The sequence below is a fragment of the Echinops telfairi genome, unplaced genomic scaffold, assembly GCF_000313985.2.
Source record: "Echinops telfairi isolate 266 unplaced genomic scaffold, ASM31398v2 ScPeMD7_63;HRSCAF=240, whole genome shotgun sequence".
NCBI classification, from domain to species: Eukaryota; Metazoa; Chordata; class Mammalia; order Afrosoricida; family Tenrecidae; genus Echinops; species Echinops telfairi.
In genome coordinates this window covers 377,621-395,168 of record NW_022103961.1, presented here as the reverse complement: position 1 = coordinate 395,168, position 17,548 = coordinate 377,621, and the positions used below count along the sequence as shown (strand labels likewise).

The 17,548-nt window shown below is 44.6% G+C and overlaps 1 protein-coding gene across 1 annotated transcript in view; it reads left to right on the top strand.

Annotated features, from left to right (window-relative positions):
* The window catches only part of ENTPD6 (ectonucleoside triphosphate diphosphohydrolase 6), a 33,658-nt gene extending 18,512 nt beyond the window's left edge, over window positions 1-15,146 (top strand). The window contains exons 6-11 of the mRNA XM_045291166.1: window positions 798-910; window positions 3,602-3,703; window positions 5,573-5,713; window positions 12,266-12,322; window positions 13,628-13,740; window positions 14,081-15,146. Coding sequence (XP_045147101.1) covers window positions 798-910; window positions 3,602-3,703; window positions 5,573-5,713; window positions 12,266-12,322; window positions 13,628-13,740; window positions 14,081-14,182 — 628 coding nt within the window. The 3' untranslated portion in view covers window positions 14,183-15,146. The remainder of the gene's footprint in view (window positions 1-797; window positions 911-3,601; window positions 3,704-5,572; window positions 5,714-12,265; window positions 12,323-13,627; window positions 13,741-14,080) is intronic.
* Window positions 15,147-17,548: the final 2,402 nt, after the last annotated feature.

The following is a 17,548-nucleotide window of genomic DNA, read 5'->3' as shown; positions in this document are numbered from 1 at the left end:
CTCAGGTTCTCCCTCCCAGGCCCTTCTAGGCCTTAGGGCGCTACTTCCCCCTCCCACTCCCTCTCTTCTCCTTCATCCCTCCCTCCCTTTCCTTCTTCCTCCTTCTTCATGCCCCTTTCCTATCTTCACTCCTCCCCCTTCCTTCCTCCTCCTCTTTCCCGCCCTTCTTCTGCTCCCTCCTTCCTTTGTGTCCATTCTCTTTGGTTCTCTTCCTTCCTTCACCTTATTTCTTTGCTCAGAGTAACGCTAGTTTTTATTTGCTTGGTTTTCATTCATGCTTATTCTCTTCTGTTTTGGGAGGGCAGGTGGGGGTCATGCGGGTCATGCCCTACCCATAGAATTTTCTGGACTATCTCATTTATTTTTCTTAATTAAAAGAGCATCTTATTGGATACTTTTAGAACTCTTGTTACAATCTACACATCACTTGCATCAGGCAAATTTGTACATATGTTGCCTTCATTCTTTTCTAAACATCTAGTTTCAGTTGAGCCCTTGGTATCAGTTCCTTTTTTTTTTTTTTAGAACTATCTCTTTTATACACAGCACCTTGCATATTTTTTCCCATGAAGGTGCAAGCCCCATACAGAAGAGGCCATGTCTATTTTACTTTCTGTAGTGTCCCAGCTCCTAGCTGAGCTTCTGTTCCACAACCCGTCCCCATCTGGTGAAATCATTAGTTTAATTCCTTCAACCCTACAAAGAAACAGGAAGGCTTGATAAGTACCTTGTCCTGAGCATACAAGCACCCTCCTTTTCCCGCTTACTCGGGTCTCAGGCCAGATAAATTATTGAAGAAGAGATCAAAACAGGAAACCTTCCTTCACACTCCTTTGTTCCCACAGCTACCTGGGGCTTGGACTGATGTCGGCCCGACTCTTGCTCTTGGGAGGTGTGGAAGGCCAGCCTGGTAAGTGTTGGATATGTGGAGAGGCCATGCTCATGACGTCAGCTTTCACTGTCAGCAGGAGGATGAGCCCTGCCCTGGAGACATTTTTGAAACCCTGTGCACGAGGGTATTAGGAGCCTAAGTAACAAGGTTCAGTAGCTACCTGTATTGGAATTAACTTGTGTGTGAGGTTCTTCTTCACAACAGGACAGGTTCCCAAGAGGACTTTGTCATCAGTTCTTACTGTATGAAGGAGCATGCAGCCACCCTGCCCTTAATGTGACTTGGGTGGAGTAGTGCCTGGTGAGGTTGTTACAGAGTAGTTGGGCCCTTCTGGATGGACCTCACTGAGGAAAAAAAAATCTGTTCTTGGGTTAAGCCCCCAGGTGACTTTTGTAGAAGATCTTACTTGTAGAACCTCCCAAAGATGCGGTAACTTGCTCCTGCAGAGGGATGCACTCTAAGTCTGGCACGACGACCCTAGCTCTTTTGTTGTCATGAGGTGCCATTGAGTTGATTCCCATAGCGAAGCTGTCCACAACAGAACCAAACACTGCCCGGTCCCGCACCCTCCTCGCTGTTGTTCGGATGCTTGAGCCCATCGTTGCAACCACAGTGTCCATCATCTCTTTGAGAAGCTTCCTCTTTTTTGCTGCCCCTCTGCTTTACCAAGCATGATGCCCTCCTCCAGGGATTGCTCTCTCTTGACAAGATGTCCAAAGTTTGTAAGACAAAGTCTTGCTCTCTTGCCTCTAAGGAGCATTCTGACCATACATCTATCTTCCTAGACAGATTTGTTTGTCCTTTTGGCAGTTCATGGTACTTTCAATATTTTTTTGCCAGCAGCACAATTCAAATGCATCGAATCTTCTTCAGTCTTCCTTTTGCATTGTTCAACTTTCACATGCATATTAGGCCATTGAAAATGCGATGGCTTGAGTCAGGCACACTTAGTCCTAAGGTAACATCCTTGCTCTCAACACTTTAAAGCAGTCTTGTGCAGCAGATTTACGTAATGCCATGCCTCTTTTGATTGCTTTGATTGCTGCTCCCATGAACATTGATTATGGATCAAAGCCAGATAAAACCATTGACAATTTCAATTTTTCTCCATTTAGCATGTTACCTCTTGGTCCAGTTGTGAGGATTTTGGACTTCCTTACATTGAGATGTGATCCATACTGAAGGCTGCAATCCTTAATCTTCATCAGCAGGTGCTTCCAGGCCTCTCACTTTCAGCAAGGAAGGTTATGTCATCACATATGGTAGGTTGTTAATAAGCCTTCCTCAAATCCTGATGTCACATTCTTCTGCATATCAGCCAGTTTCTCCGATGATTTGCTCACCATACAGGTTGACTAAGTATGATAAGAGAATACAACCCGGATGCATGCCTTTCCTGATTTCAAACCATGCAGTGTCCCCTTGTTCTGTTCACAGAGCTGCCTCTTGATCCATGTGCAAGTTCACATGAGCACAGTGAAGTGTTCTGAGAGTCCCATTCTTCTCAAGGCATTCCACAGTTTGTTATGATCCACAGTCAAATGCCTTTGCATAGTCAATGAAACACAAGTAAACATCTTTCTGGTATTCTTTGCTTTCAGCCACGATCCAGTTGACATCAGCAATGATATCCCTTGTTCCATGTCCTCTTCTGAATCTGTTCTGAATATCTGACAGCCCCCTGTTAATGTCCTGCTGCAACCATTGTTGGATGATCCTCAGCAAAATTTTACTTGCGTGTGACATCAATGATATTGTTCTGTAATTTGACTATCTGTTGGGTCACCTTTCTTTGGAATGGGTACAACTATGGATCTCTTCCAGTCAGTTGGCCAAGTAACTGTCTTCCAAATTCCCTGGCATAGATGAGTGCTTCCAGTGCTTCAATAGCTTGTTGAAACATTTAATTGGTATTCCATCAATTCCTGGAGCCTTGTTTTTGGCTAATGTTTTCAGTGCAGCTTGAACTTCTTCCTTCATTGTTTCTTGCTCATATACTACCTCCTGAAATGGTTGAATGTCAGCTAATTCTTTTTGGTATAGTGATTCTGTGTATTCTTTCCAACTTCTTTTGATGCTTCTTGCATCATTCAATATTTTGCCCATAAAATCTTTCAATATTGCAACTTGAGGCTTGAATTTTTTCTTGTGTTCTTTTAGTTTAAGATATGCCAAGCATGTATACTGCTTGTTGGTTTTCTAACCAAACAACCCTAACTCCAAGACCCCACAACAACTCTCCTTTAGTCTAAGTGGTCAGGTTGACTGACATAGGAAACTCCCTTCCCTAAGAGTAGCAGGGATGTGCTTTCCTGTCAAGCCATACCTGAAAGGACTACAAGGACTATGAACAGCTCTCTGCGTAAGAAGACAAGCCTCCCTGTTCATTCTCTAGTGTTTCAGAGCAAATCACTCTAAACTTCATGGTTTAAACTGCAAACTGAAGTCACTTTATGACCTTTGATCCCTGGATTCTGCTGCGCATCTGTGTTGGTGCTGTCTGTGGCCCCTCGACTCCAGTCAGGACTGCTGTAGCCAGGGCTGGACACTTTAGTGCTCCTCCACTAGATCTCGTCTACAATTGATTTAGATGTCGCAATGTCTGAATTCTGAACTCACAGTCATCTGTGTCCCCAGTATCCATCTCAGGGACCTGTGAGCCTGAGTCTGGTGTTGTCACTTGCCTTTATGCCAACCCCTCTATTTCAGCTAAGGATGGAAAAGAGCTGGTCAGCCCCTGTCTGCCTGCTGGCTTCAAAGGAGAATGGGAGCATGCTGAGGTTACATACAAAATTTCTGGAGAGAAGGCAGGTAGGTGGCTTGTTCACCAGCGTTTATAAGGTTGAGGGGGTCAGTGCCCCCTGCCCCCAGAACCTGGCCTGGGAGAAGAGATAACTTTTGGTAAGTCTCTCAGACATGAGTGGGGTAGGCCTAGTCCTTGTTGGATCCCCTGACCTATACCAGAATAACACTGGGGGCTGCTCCACAGGGAGTCACTCCACCCCCGTTTGTGTTACCAAGCACCGTTTTCACACAGGTTGAGTTTCCTAACAAATCTTTAGAGAGGACAAACCAAGTGTGTCAAGCTGAGAGAAACAGCCACATCTGAGCTGTTGGCCCAGGAGCTCACCAAGGAGCCTGACGGGAACACAGGGAGAGACCTGGCCCCTTCCTTTAGAAGGGATTCTGCTTCCCTTGTACTGCCTGATGGCAGGGCTTTTATAGGCTCACCCTCATCCTGGCCACATTGGGTGCCCTATGCCCATTCAGTTGCTTCTGAAGGAAATACGGAAATCTTGTTCCCTAGCTGCATCTACAGATATGTAACATGTCTGTCTTGTCTATAGCCCTGTCCCAAGAAGGGGTTCTTGTGTGTATTCCAGCCTTTGGGAAATCAGCAGTGGATGATACAGACAACTCCTATATGGAGCTGACATAGTAGTGGGAGGTGTTGGACAATAAAATAATAGAAATGCTTTGAAGAAAAAGGAAATCGGGAAAGAGCAAGGGAGTCCTGAGGAGAAAGACAGGCCTCATATGACTATACTTGAATCAAAAGGAGACAAGGTCAGGGAATATGCCTGATGGAGAATGAGTTTCAATCTACAGCAGTAGTTCTGGGATGTTGGGGGCATCTGCAAAGGCCCTGGGGCATTTCCTGTGTTTAAGAAACAAGTGTGACTAGCCTGACAGGGAGAGTGGAAATAAATGAATCCAAGGGCAGGATTATAGCTCAGCACTACTAGGGAGAAATGGGAAACCGTCTCTGGATAGAAATGGAGAGTGGAGACCAAGCTGGTAGAGGGATCAATGGAAGCAAAGAGAAGTGATGGATGCTGGTTATGGTCTGCTGACAGTTTAGATCCGAGTTGTGAAGGATGGCGTGTCACAGGGCCAGATGGAGAAACTGCATGTGGCAGGCTTGAGCAAGGTACAACAGGTTGAAATGAGATGAGTGGAAGTGCTGCCAGATGCCAAAGGCAACCCCTGAGCCCCAGGATTGTTGTTGATTCCTCCTTCTGAGCCACCATTGTGAGCTCAGAATGTTGCTGGTTAGGGCTTCCTTAGGTCTCCGTTTCCTCCTCTCTGTGACAGAGAGGATGGATACCTCATGTTCAAGGTTTAATGAAGATCAAACAGGGCGTGCTCATTCAAGCAGGCCAGGGTTGAAAGAAGTATGGCCAGAATGCACCTTAGGGGTAAGGATGGCAAACTACATCTTACATACTTAGCCCATGTTGTCAGGAGAGACTAGTCCCTGGAGAAAGAAATCATGTTGGTAAAGTAGAGGGGCAGCACAACCGAGGAAGGTCCTCAAGGGGATGGACTGACACTGTGGCTGCAACAATGGGCTCAAGCACAGGAACAATTGTGAGGATGGAACAGGATAGGGCAGTGGCTTGTTCTGTTGTGCATCGGTTGCTATGGGTTGGAATCAACTTGATGGCACCTAACAACAGCAAAATGTTCAGAATTTGCCTGGAGTCCTTTTGGCTAGTTGAGGTAGTGCAGCACACTGGAGGTAGTCCCAAAAGGGTCCTGTAGAAGTGTATGTGGATCTAGTAAACAGACCCCATTTGGGTCCTTCTGCCTGGTTGACTAAGTCTAGTTCTTGAGTGCCTCTGCAGGACCGAGCATTCAGGACCTCCTAACCCTGACATTGTGCTTATCCTCTGCCAGCAGCCAACTCCTACAAGCTATGTGCCAACAGAGTGTCAGAAATCCTTCGAAACAAAGTGCACAAGACAGAGGAAGTGAAGCATGTGGATTTCTATGCATTCTCATACTATTATGACCTTGCTGCAGAAGTCAATCTCATTGGTAAGGACAACACCTGATTGAGCTATCTGAACAGGAAGCCCCTACAGGCATCCCAGGGTGAGCCTTTCCCACGCAGTTTGAGGTCATCGAATTAAAAATGAGGTCATGAAAAGGCATCAACCAACTTTTTATTATATGAAGCCTCTTTGAAACATTCATGGAAAAATTCTGTTATCTTATTTTTTTGTGAATTGTGTGATCATTTACAGAGCACATCATCATTTTTACTTTAATAACTCATCAAACCTCCCAATGTTATACTCTGTCTTTCCATTAGCCTTTTGTCCTTATGTCTTCCCCTTTACTCAAGTTAATACCTCTCTGCCTCTAGCCTGGCTTCATCTTTCCCTTCATCTTTCCAAGTGTTCTGGAATTTGCATTTTTCTCATGTTTATCCATATTTTGCTTGTCACTGGTATTTCAAAGTCAACAGGGTCACCCAAAGTGAACAGGTTTCAGCAGAGCTTCCAGACTAAGAACAGACAAAAAAGAAGGCCTCCACTCCCACTTTGGAGGAAGTAGCCACTGAAAACCTTATGCCTACCTTAGAAACATTGTTAGATACTTAATGCCTAATCAATGAAAGGAGAACATTATTGGAGATAATGCTGGAGAACAGGCTACTTGGGTCAGACGGTACTTGAAATATGATGAGGAATAGCTGATTTCTCCGAGTGGGGTGCACCATGGTGATGTGAGTTGGGAAAAGCCTGTGAGAGTGGAACCTTCAAGATCTTCAATTGCTGATGGAAAATGACTCAAAGTAACAAGAAACAACTGCAAAAATGTGTTAATTATCAGAACTTGGAATGTATAAATTATGAATTAAGAAAATTGGAAGTGGTCAAAAATTAAATGGAAGGTATAAAGATTGATATTCTAGGCATTAGAGACCTTAAATGGACTGGCATTGGCCATTTTTAATCATAAAACCATTTGATTAACTTTGTCAGGAATAACACAATTAAAAGGATGGCATGGCATGTATTGTCAAAAAGGACATTTCAAAAGCAATTATGAATTACAAAGCTGTCTGTGATAGGATTATATCTATCTACCTTCAAGGAAGTCCATTCAATATAACTATTATTCAAATTCATGCGCCAACCACAAAAGCTAGTGAGGAAGAAATTGAAGAATTCTACCAACAACTTCAGTCTGTAATTGATCAAACATGTAATTAATCAAACATAATTACATGATCAAACATGTAATTGATGATTATTGGTGATTGGAATGCAAAAGTTGGAAACGAAGGAACAGTAGTTGGAAAATATGAACTTTGTGATCGAAATGAAGCTAAAGATTGCTTGATAGAATTTTTCAAGAATGACTTCTTCATAGAAAATACCTTTTGTTAACAACTTAAAAGGCAACTGTACACATGTACTGCTCCAGATGGAGTACACAGAAATCGTATTGACTAAAACTTTGGGAAGAGACGATGCTCAATATCAGCAGCTAAAACCAGGCCAGGAACTAGCTGCAACAGACCATCAATTGCTCATATGTAAGTTCAGGATAAAGCTGAAGGCAATTAAGAGAAGTTCACAAGAGCCAAAATACAACCTTGAGTCTATCCCACCTGAATTTCTAGAACATCTCAAGAACAGATTTGATGCCTTGAACACTACTGACAGAAGACCTGATGAGCTGTGGGAAGATACTAAGATCTCTTGAAGAAGCAAAAGATCATTAAAAAACAGGAAAGAAAGGAAAGACCAAAAAGGATGTCAGAAGAGACTCTGAATGTTGCTGTTAATCATAAGAGTAACTAAAGCAAATGAGAGAAAAGATGAAGTTGAGGAGCTGTATAGAAAATTTCAAAGGGCAACTTGAAAAGGCAAAGCCAAATACTATAATTAAATGTGTGAAGAGCTAGAATTATAAAACCAAAAGGGAAGAACATGCTCAGCATATCTTAAAGGAAAAGAACTGAAGAAAAAAGTCAATCCTTGAGTTGCAATCTTGAAAGATCCTATGGGAAAAATATGGAATGATGCTGGAAGCATCAAGAAAAAATGGAAAGAATACTGAGTCACTGTCCCAAAAATAACTACTTGACATTCTACCATTTCAGAAGGTAGTATATGAGTAAGAACCAATGATGCGGAAGGAAAAAGTTCAAGCTGTACTGAAGACATTGGCCTGTGGTAAAGCGAGGGACTGGATGAGAAGGTCATGTAGCTAAATCCTCCATGCTCATAACTACGGGTCTGGAAAGCAAACTACAGTAGGAAGACCCTCACGGTTATGAGATATAAATAAATCTTAATATGCACTCTCATGACTGAGCACAGTCCCTCCAATAACCACCCCGGTAAAGGAACTGTCATAAAGGAGCTACCATATAAGATGAATCATTCTTGTATCTGGATGTTCGCTCTGCCTGGAGGTTATCTTTAGATAAGAGCAATCAGGTTCTATAGCTGTTCTGCCTGGAGGTTATCTGTAGATAAGAGCAATCAGGTTCTATAACTGCTCTGCCTGGAGGTTATCTGTAGATAAGAGCAATCAGGTTCTATAGCCAAACCACCGTGAAATGTAGCAACCCATTCTATGATGCTCACCTTCCCGACACAACCGCTGAAGACAAAGCGGGTGAATAAGCAAATGTGGTAAAGAAAGCTGATGGTGCCCGTCTATCAAAAGATATAGCATCTGGGGTCTTAAAAGCTTAAAGGTAAACAAGCGGCCATCTAGCTCAGAAGCAACAAAACCCACATGGAAGAACATATCAGCCTGTGTGATCATGAGGTGTCAAAGGGATCACTGAAGACAAATGGGTGCATAGCAAATGTAGCAAAGAAAGCTGATGGTGTCCAGCTATCAAAAGGTATAGCGTCTGGGGTCTTAAAGGCTTGAAGGTAAACAAGCAGCCATCTAGCTCAGAAGCAACAAAGTCCACATGGAAGAAGCACACCAGCCTATGCAATCAGAGGTGTCGAAGGGATCAGGTATAAGGCATCATCAGAACAAAAAATCTTACCATAGTGAATGATGGGGGGAGTGCGGAGTGGAGACCCAAAGCCCATTTGTAGGCCACTGGAGATCCCCTTGCAGAGGGGTCTCAGGGAGGAGACGAGCCAGTCAGGGTGCGATGTAGCAATGATGAAAAATACAACTTTCCTCTAGTTCCTAAATGCTTCCTCCCCGCCCCCACTATCATGATCCAAATTCTACCTTGCAAGTCTGGCTAGACCAGAGGATGTACACTAGTACAGATAGGAACTGGAAACACAGGGAATCCAGGGAGGATGATCCCTTCAGGACCAGTGGTGTGAGTGGCGATCCTGGGAGGGTAGAGGGAGAGTGAGTTGGAATGAGGGAACCAATCACAAGGAACTATATGTGACCTCCTCCCTGAGGGATGGACAACAGAAAAGTTGGTGAAGGAAGATGTCAGACAGGGCAAGATATGACAAAATAATAATTTATAAATTATCAAGGGCTCATGAGGGAGAGGGGAGCGGGGAGGGAGGGGAAAAATGAGGACCGAATGCTGGGGGCTTAAGTGGAGAGGAAATTTTTTGAGAATGATGAGGGCAATGAATGTACAAATGTGCTTTTCACAATTGATGTATGTATGGATTGTGATGAGTTGTGTGAGCCGCTAATAAAACAATTTTTTTAAAAAATGTAGCAACCCCCGTAAAATGTACCAATCCCCTGTGGAAGGCTCAGTGGGGTTCGAAGTCAACTAGCACTAAGTCAAGACAATGACTCACCTCATTGCTGGTTTATTATGTTATGATATTACCTATTGATTATATTATATGTTGGCTGTATGAATATACCCATTGGAAAATACATTCACTCTCTCAGTCCTGACATGGAATGAGGAGCCCCTGTGCCCCACAGTCTGCCTTTCTCTATCATTTTCCACAATTGCAAAGTCATTCCTGAGGACCTGTTCAAGTGTTGGGGGCTTCCTGTTACCCCAACATTGACTGAGAACAAGGCATCAGGAATTGATGAAATATCAATGGGAATGTTTTAGCAAGATGATGAACCACTGGAAGTACTCACTCATCTATACCAAGAAATTTGGAAGACAACTACTTGGCCAACTGACTAGAAGAGATCCATAGTTGTACCCATTTCAAAGAATAGTGACCCAACAGAATTCTCAAACTAGAAAAATATCACTGATATAATTAAATAAGTATGTATGTTGCTGTAACATAAGTAAAATGTTGCTGAAGATCATCCAACAATGGTTCCGCAGTACATTGACAGGAAGCTGACCAAAGGTTCAGGCTGGATTCAGAAGAGGACATGGAACAAGAGAGATATTGCTGATGTCAGATGGATCTTGCCTGAAATCAGAAAATACCAGATGAAGGGAGTCATCGGACAGTGTAAGACATAAAAAAATAATAATAATTTATAAATTATCAACGGTTCATGAGGAAGGGAGGGTGGGGGAGGGAGAGCAAAAAATGAGCTGATACCAAGGGTTCAAGTAGAAAGAAAATGTTTTGAGAATGATGATGGCAACAAATGTACAAATGTGCTTGACACAATGGACGGATGTATGGATTGTGATAAGAGTTGTACGAACCCCCAATAAAATGATTTTTTTTAATTAAATTAAATTTTAAAAAAACCAAAATACCAGAAAGATGTTTACTGGTGTTTAATTGAATTATGCAAAGACTTTCGACTTTGTGGACCAATAGAGAACATCGTAATAAATGGAGAAAAGTTTGAGGTTGTCAAGGATTTCGTCTTATTTGGATCCACGATCAATGCTCAGTCAAGAGATGGAATGATACCGTGCATTGGGTAAATCTGCATAAGACATCTTGAAAGTGTTGAAAAGCAAGGCTGTCACCTTGAGGACAAAGGTGTGCTGGACCCAAGCCACGGTCTTTTCTGAAAGTTGGACATGGAATAAGGAAGCCCAAAGAATTATTTATTCATTTGAATTAGGGTGTTGAGGAAATATTGAACGTACCTTGGGCTGCCAGAAAGAAAAACAAAATCTATCTTGGAAGAAGTACAATCAGAATGCTCCTTATAGGGAAAGATGGCCAGATTTCTGTACTTTGAACATGTTGTCAGGAGAGACCAAATCCTGGAGAAAGAAATTGTGCTTGGTAAAGTAGCACTGCACTGACACAGCGACTACATCAGTGTGTTCACCCCTGAAAACTATTGTCACGATGACACAGGACCGGGCACTTTCCCATTGGGTTGTATTTAGGGTCGCTATGGGTCGGAATGAACTTGATGGCATCTAACAACCACGGGGCCACTCTGAGAAAGCTTCCCCACATCAGGACACCCTAGCCAGGGTGAGGGCAAGGCAAAAGATGACCTCTCTGACCTTCAGCCTAAGTCTCATGTCCCTCTTCTGGTATACATAATAGTTGGGTCTCTGGCAGCCCAATGGACCCTGCTAGTCTCCACCCAGACCCTAGGAGTACCCTTAGGACTGCTACCTAAGCCCACTACACCCCACTTCATTGCTGGGTTAAGGGGTCACCTACAGCACACTCAGTCAGTGTGAGCCCTCACCCAAATGCAGGACCCACTAGGAGGCTGGGTACCTTCAGGGATCCCAGGAAGTGTTGACACAGCTGAGGGATGGATGGCAGCAGGGCTCAGCAATGCCACACGGTTCCGCATGGCTTTTCCTTTCGTATTATGCACACCTTGTGTTGTCCACATACTGTCATGTTTCTACTACATCTCTGTTAATCTTCCTCAATGATCACAGCTGTTCTGGAGAAGGGCTGAGTCTTTGTTCAGAAACCACATCCCTTAAGACCAACACTTGCTAATTAGTGAATGCCCACCATTGAAGAAGAATCAGAGACTATTTGTTCCCACACAATGAGCAGCCTCTTCTAGAGGAGTTGTGCAGCCCTGAACCCACCTCAGCCTCTCCTAGACATGGAAATTTGGGATGTGTCTGAGGACCCAATTATAGCTCCTTGGAGCCAGGTGTTCTCTGTGCTCCCCTCCAGTGGTGGCTGAGCCCTGCAGCCCCTCCCTCCTGCAGTGCTCCACAAAAAGGTTGCCTGTTTGTCCCAGGGCCATCTTTGAAATCCAGCAAACCCCTTTATTTTTAAAAGTGGGTGGTTTTTTCCTTCAAACTTGAGAGTTCGATATGAGAATACTGTTGCTGAGATGTACTCCTGAGTTCAGGATATCTTTCTAATCCCATACTTTTATTTTTCTTAACTTCTAGTTAAGTGTTTTCTGTCTGTGCAGACAGCGACTCTGTTGAGTGTCCCCTTAGGGGTATGATGACCCTGGAAGCCGGGACTCAGCACCCTGCCTGACCATCCTGCACCCTCCCACCTCCTAGACCTCCATCAATGAGCAAAGTGCCGGATGTCTCTTAACAAGAGTAGGCTTTCAGCTGGCAGGGTATCTCACAGATTGCTCTCAGCAAATTCCCCCACTTTAGACCTCAGCCTGGGGAACTTTCCATATTGCCAAGAACCCCTGCCCCAGCGTCCCACTTGACACCGCTGCCTTGACAATTTCATGGGCCTTGTGGTTCTCAAGCTAATGAGGTGTCTGTTTCTTGTCCCACAGATGCAGAGAAAGGAGGCGACTTGGTGGTTGGAGACTTTGAGATTGCAGCCAAGTATGGTGAGTGATCACTGAACCTCCCAGGATCAGAGAAGCCACAAGTAGGAAAGACCAGGGTACTAAGGCAGGTGGGACTGGCCCCACATGGGACAGATGCCAATAGTACAGCAGATATGCTCCAAGATAAAACCTCTTGGATTTTATGAATAATTCTGCTACCAAACTAGCACTAAGAGGCTGTGAGGTGTTCACCATGCACTTTGCAACCCGTACCACCCAAACCCAAGTCTGTCATCTCCTAACCGCATGGCTGCAGCAATGTTCCCAACTGACCAAGTTCTTGACGTTGTTCACTGTGAAGAGCAGACGCCTTCTGTTTCTCATTTTTCTGATGTTCAAGCAGCAAATTCATGACTGACCCTGAGTCTGAGGAAGTCAGGAAACCTTGCACAACCAGCACATCCTGTGAGGCTCAGAGCTGTGCCCTGGGGAGATCCTAGGGCAGAACCAGCAACCTGCCACCCTCCTGCTCACTTTCCCTTCTTGACGCCCCACTCACCACCGCCGCCACCACCACCTTTACCAAGGTGTGAAAGCGAAGTCTCTTTTTCAATATTCCTATTCCCTATTTATTGACTATCTCATCTAATATTTTGTATTTTTGACAATAGTAAAAATCATAATAAAACTAATAAAAAGCTTGGCTGGACCATATTTCTCAGTGGTTTGAAAGATATAATGATTAATTTAGCACTTGTGCATAATAATCATCCTCCATTTTCATATAACTTCAATTCTCTAATACTGACCTGGCCTTTGAAACTTAACTAACCACCATGTTGGCTAGTGAAGAGTAGGCATACTTTGCTCTTTTGGTTGCTAGTTTGCACATCTATAGACTTAAACTTTTTTCTCCATATATTTTTCTCCACAATTTCTCCATCTATGGTTCCTGCCCCCACAAAGTGACTTTTTTTCCTAATGTTTATATCATTTCTGTTTTGTTCTCTATGGACACAGCATCCATGACCCTCCTTCAGGCAACAAACCCTGAGAACTCTGGGCAGACTGTAGTAAAGAATGAGAATGGGTTCTTTGGAGCCAACCTTGGCATCCATCCCCATCCTGAAGGACCCAAGGTCTTGTGCTAGGACTATCTTTGGAGGAGATTGCAGAATTTGCCCTTGACCTTCTTCTTGGGTACTCCTCGTCAACCTCTCTCCAACCTGAGCTATACTCTTGTTATCTATAAATCATGCTAGACACCCCTTGAGTTGGTGGAATTGTTTGCACCCTCTCCCCTCACATACCCCCCCAAAGTGTATCATCTGGTCACTGATTAGGACCTCCTCATATTTTCCACAGTGTGCCGGACGATGGAGACTCACACACAGAGTAGCCCTTTTGTGTGCATGGACCTCACTTACATCAGCTTCCTGCTCCAAGAATTTGGGTTTCCAGAGAACAAAGTACTGAAGGTGAGTCCTAGGGATGTAACAGGGAAGCACTGTCCCATGGGATGTTACAATTCCTGCCTCCTCCCTCCCTCACCTATCCTCAGTCAGTCAGGGAAGCTCCTGGGAAGCCCTGCCTTATCTGGCAAACTGCTCCTCTAATCCTTCCCCTTCCACCACTCCATTCCCCTAAGTACCTGAGAAGCAGTCCCTTGGTGGGTGAAATGCCCTGGCCCTTGCCCCCATCTCTGATCCCCTGTTCCGGGAGATGCCTGTGAAGTATGGCCCAGGCAAGCTACAACCCTCCCTAACTGGTTCTCCACTGCAAGGATGGCTCTGGCTGATCTCCCTTTGTTTCCTCAAGCTAACTCAGAAGATTGGTGACGTTGAGACCAGCTGGGCTCTGGGGGCTATTTTTCATTACATCGACTCCCTGAACAAACCCAAGGACCCCACCAACAAATAGCATCCCAGTTCCTGGATGTGAGCTGCCTCACCCTCCCTGTAAGCACTCATGTGTCCTGGATGCCCTCACACAAATGGCTGCCGTCTTCAACAGGGCCAGACACCTTTGTGAACTCTGTCCCCGGCCTGAAGCAGGCTCAGTTCTTAATCACTGCAATTCTGTCATAGGCATGTTGGAGAGGGGGGCATGATGGTGAGGACTGAAACCCAGTGTATCTCCCTCCAAGAACTGGAGTCTAGAGGGCAGAGGTCACCCAGCCTCAGCACCTTGCTTTGATACACTGCCTTTAGGTGGGCATTGGCCATAGTTCTAAGCCTGTGTGAGGCAAGGGAGCTATAATCCTAGCCTTTTGAGGTGATAGGCAACCACATTGTGCCCTCTGTTCCCCAGGGAATTTGATGAAAAGCAGTGAGCTCTTGAATATTCAAATGGTAACCTCTTCCTTAGGTGTAGATTGGTGTGGGGTTAACTAAGTGGCTGCCACTCTGAATCAAGGAGAGAGAAGCTAGACCTGAGCTCCTCCTCACCTCCGCCTCAGTGAGAGTACGGTTCTCCTGCAAGGCAATGCTGAGTCAATGCTGTGAGACCTCTGAGTTATTGCTACTGCACCCTCCCAGACCTCTGTGCTGGGGTGCTCGGGTGCTCCTGAATCTGGGTTCACTGGCTACTCTGAACCACATGTGCAGCCAGGCCAGGCAGAATTAAGAGCCCTAGGGCTCAGGCCGCTTAGTACACCCTGGCTCAGACTCTCACTGCCTTGGCCTTGGGGCACTGCCTGACCTCTATACTTGCCCACGCTCTGCACTCCTTTGGCCTGTCATAGGGAGACTTCTTCCTTCCCTTGTTCTTAACTGTGACTCGGATCCTTACTGCCATGTCCGTACCACTTACACAGTGAATATATAATGTGAAATAAACTGGACAATGTGTCATCCACCCAAAATAAAAGGTTTACAACACTTTATCCTCCTGAAACCTCTTGAAAGTCCTTTTGGCATGACAACAGCTATGGTCAGTACACTAGCACTGCCAGGAATACACTAACACACAAGCCCATCTATCAAAGAACTGGCCAAGTGGGGTATATATAGTATGTGTAAGAACTGTCAGGGTACCTCATGAGGAAAAAAATAAAGGCCATGAGTGAGGCCAGGCCAAGCAGCCCTGCTGGTATCTGGCTATAAAGGGAATGGCCTCTAGACCACAGGCTGTGGGGTCTGGACTCTAGCAAGGGGCCCAGGTTGATAGAGATGCACGTAGACCTCACACAGAGTCCCATTCCTGCAGGGCACAGGGGCCCACAGCAGGTGGCTCGGGTGAGCCTTTCTGAATAGGTCACCTCCTGCAGCTTAGTTTTCTCCAGCCAGAAAAGCCTGAGGGATCTGCACCAGCACGAAAGAGGACATGTACCTGGATGGAGCTGCAGGTCCAAGTGCTTGCATCCCAAGTGCTCTGTGCAGCCACAGCCTAGCCCAGGACCTTGACCTAGGGGCATGCTGCTTGTCCCTTTATCTCCTGGAGTTGCTGTGGGAGCTGGTGAGTAGGAAGAGGGAAGACAAAAGGGTTCTGTAGATAAACGGGAAGAAAGTGGTGTTGCTTCCTGCCTCTTTCACTTTACCTTGAGGAGAGGAGAAGAATGTCAAGGAGACCAAGTAGAAAAAGAATGTTTGGAAACTGATTGTGGTAGCAATTGTGCAATTCTATTTGACATGATTGAAATGTGGAATGATATGGTATATGTTTTAAATCCCAACTAATAATAATAAAAAAATCATACAAATGGAAACCCTTTCTGGTATGTGAGTACCGCTGCGCCTGCAGGATAGTGTATAAAAGGGGCTTCCACCCTAGTTTATTTGCTGCCACCCAAACTCCAGAAGGCTGGAGAAGACCCCCCAGGACTGACGAATGAAACCAGAAGCCAGCCCTCTTTGCCAGGCAGCGGAGAAATCCCGAGGCCTCTGAGCTCATAGCAGGCACTGCAAGAAATGTCTTCTCTCCCACACTGACTCACGCTTGCCTCAGCAGGGCGCCCTCCAGCCCTTTCTTCCATTATTTCCAACAGATCAAATATTTTTAGAACTCCGGAGGCAAGGCAATTTAAAAATGCATAAAGGTAAAAGAGAACATTGATTTGCTCCATTTAAAGGCAGTGATCTCACTCACATCCGAAAAAGAAAATGTAAATATTTGGAAATTTCCCAAGAGGTCACCAAATAAGACATAGAATATATTTTCAGTCCCAGCAAAATATGCAAATCATTTCACTGTGTTCTAATACAAGTTGATTCTCATCTTTTAAGAATAGCTGCATATGCACGTTGTGGGGCATTGTGAAAGGTGAAGACTGAGGATATGAGAACTGTTCACCCAGAACCCATGGGCATCTTCACTCAGAAGGGCCTTTCTTTTGCCCCCTACCCACACACTTGGCACCTGTTTTCCCTTAAGATAGCAGAGGAGACCCCCATCACTGCAAAGAACTGCTTTCACCCCATAGGGGCCTGACGTGTCCCCATATCTAAAGGATAGGACTTTAATTTTAATCAGCCCTGTCCAAAGTGTTCCGTTTCATATCCATGCACCTGTGTCATCCCGACTCTGCTGCACTACAAGGTGTGGGTGCTTTACATTTCAATGGCTGTTGCCAGATTTCCCTTGGGCGAGGCTCTAGTTTACCAAAGACTCAGTGCCATGGGCAGATGTTTTTTATCTCAGCCATCTGGCTTGTAAATAAAAAACTTTAAAAACAATGGTAGTTTTAATATGCATTGATCTAATTCTTCTTGTAAGCTTAAGAGCCCCTGGTACTTCCTTTTCTGATTATGTTTGCTTTTTTTTTTTTCTATAAGATCTTGGGCCTATTCCCACTAGTTTCAGGAGATCATTATATAGAAAACAGTCCTGCTAGCACAGTGGCTAAAGCATTCCACTGCTAACCAAACCCATCAGCCACTCCATGGGAGAACCAGATGGTAAGCTGCCTCTAAACATTACAGCCTTAGAAACTCTCTGGGTCTGGAATGGACTCGGTGACAACTAGTTTGGTTTGGTAGCACAATGGGTTAAGCATTGGGGCTGCTAGAAAGATGAGGTAATCTGTTTCCATACAGATTATGGCCTCAGAAACTCTGTAGTGAGGATTGATTGACTGATTGGCAGCCATGGCTATAATGCAATGAGGTAATTCCAAAAACAAAGTTTCAGGAGGCTATGGATTCCAATAGTGTCGGTAACATGAACTATTTAAAAATAAGCAACTCAGGACACTATTAATATATAGGTAAGCAGATTTAACAAGCAATTTTAAAACTTCAGCAGCACACCATTTACCTCTAATTAGTGCTTTATACATAATGGTTTTTT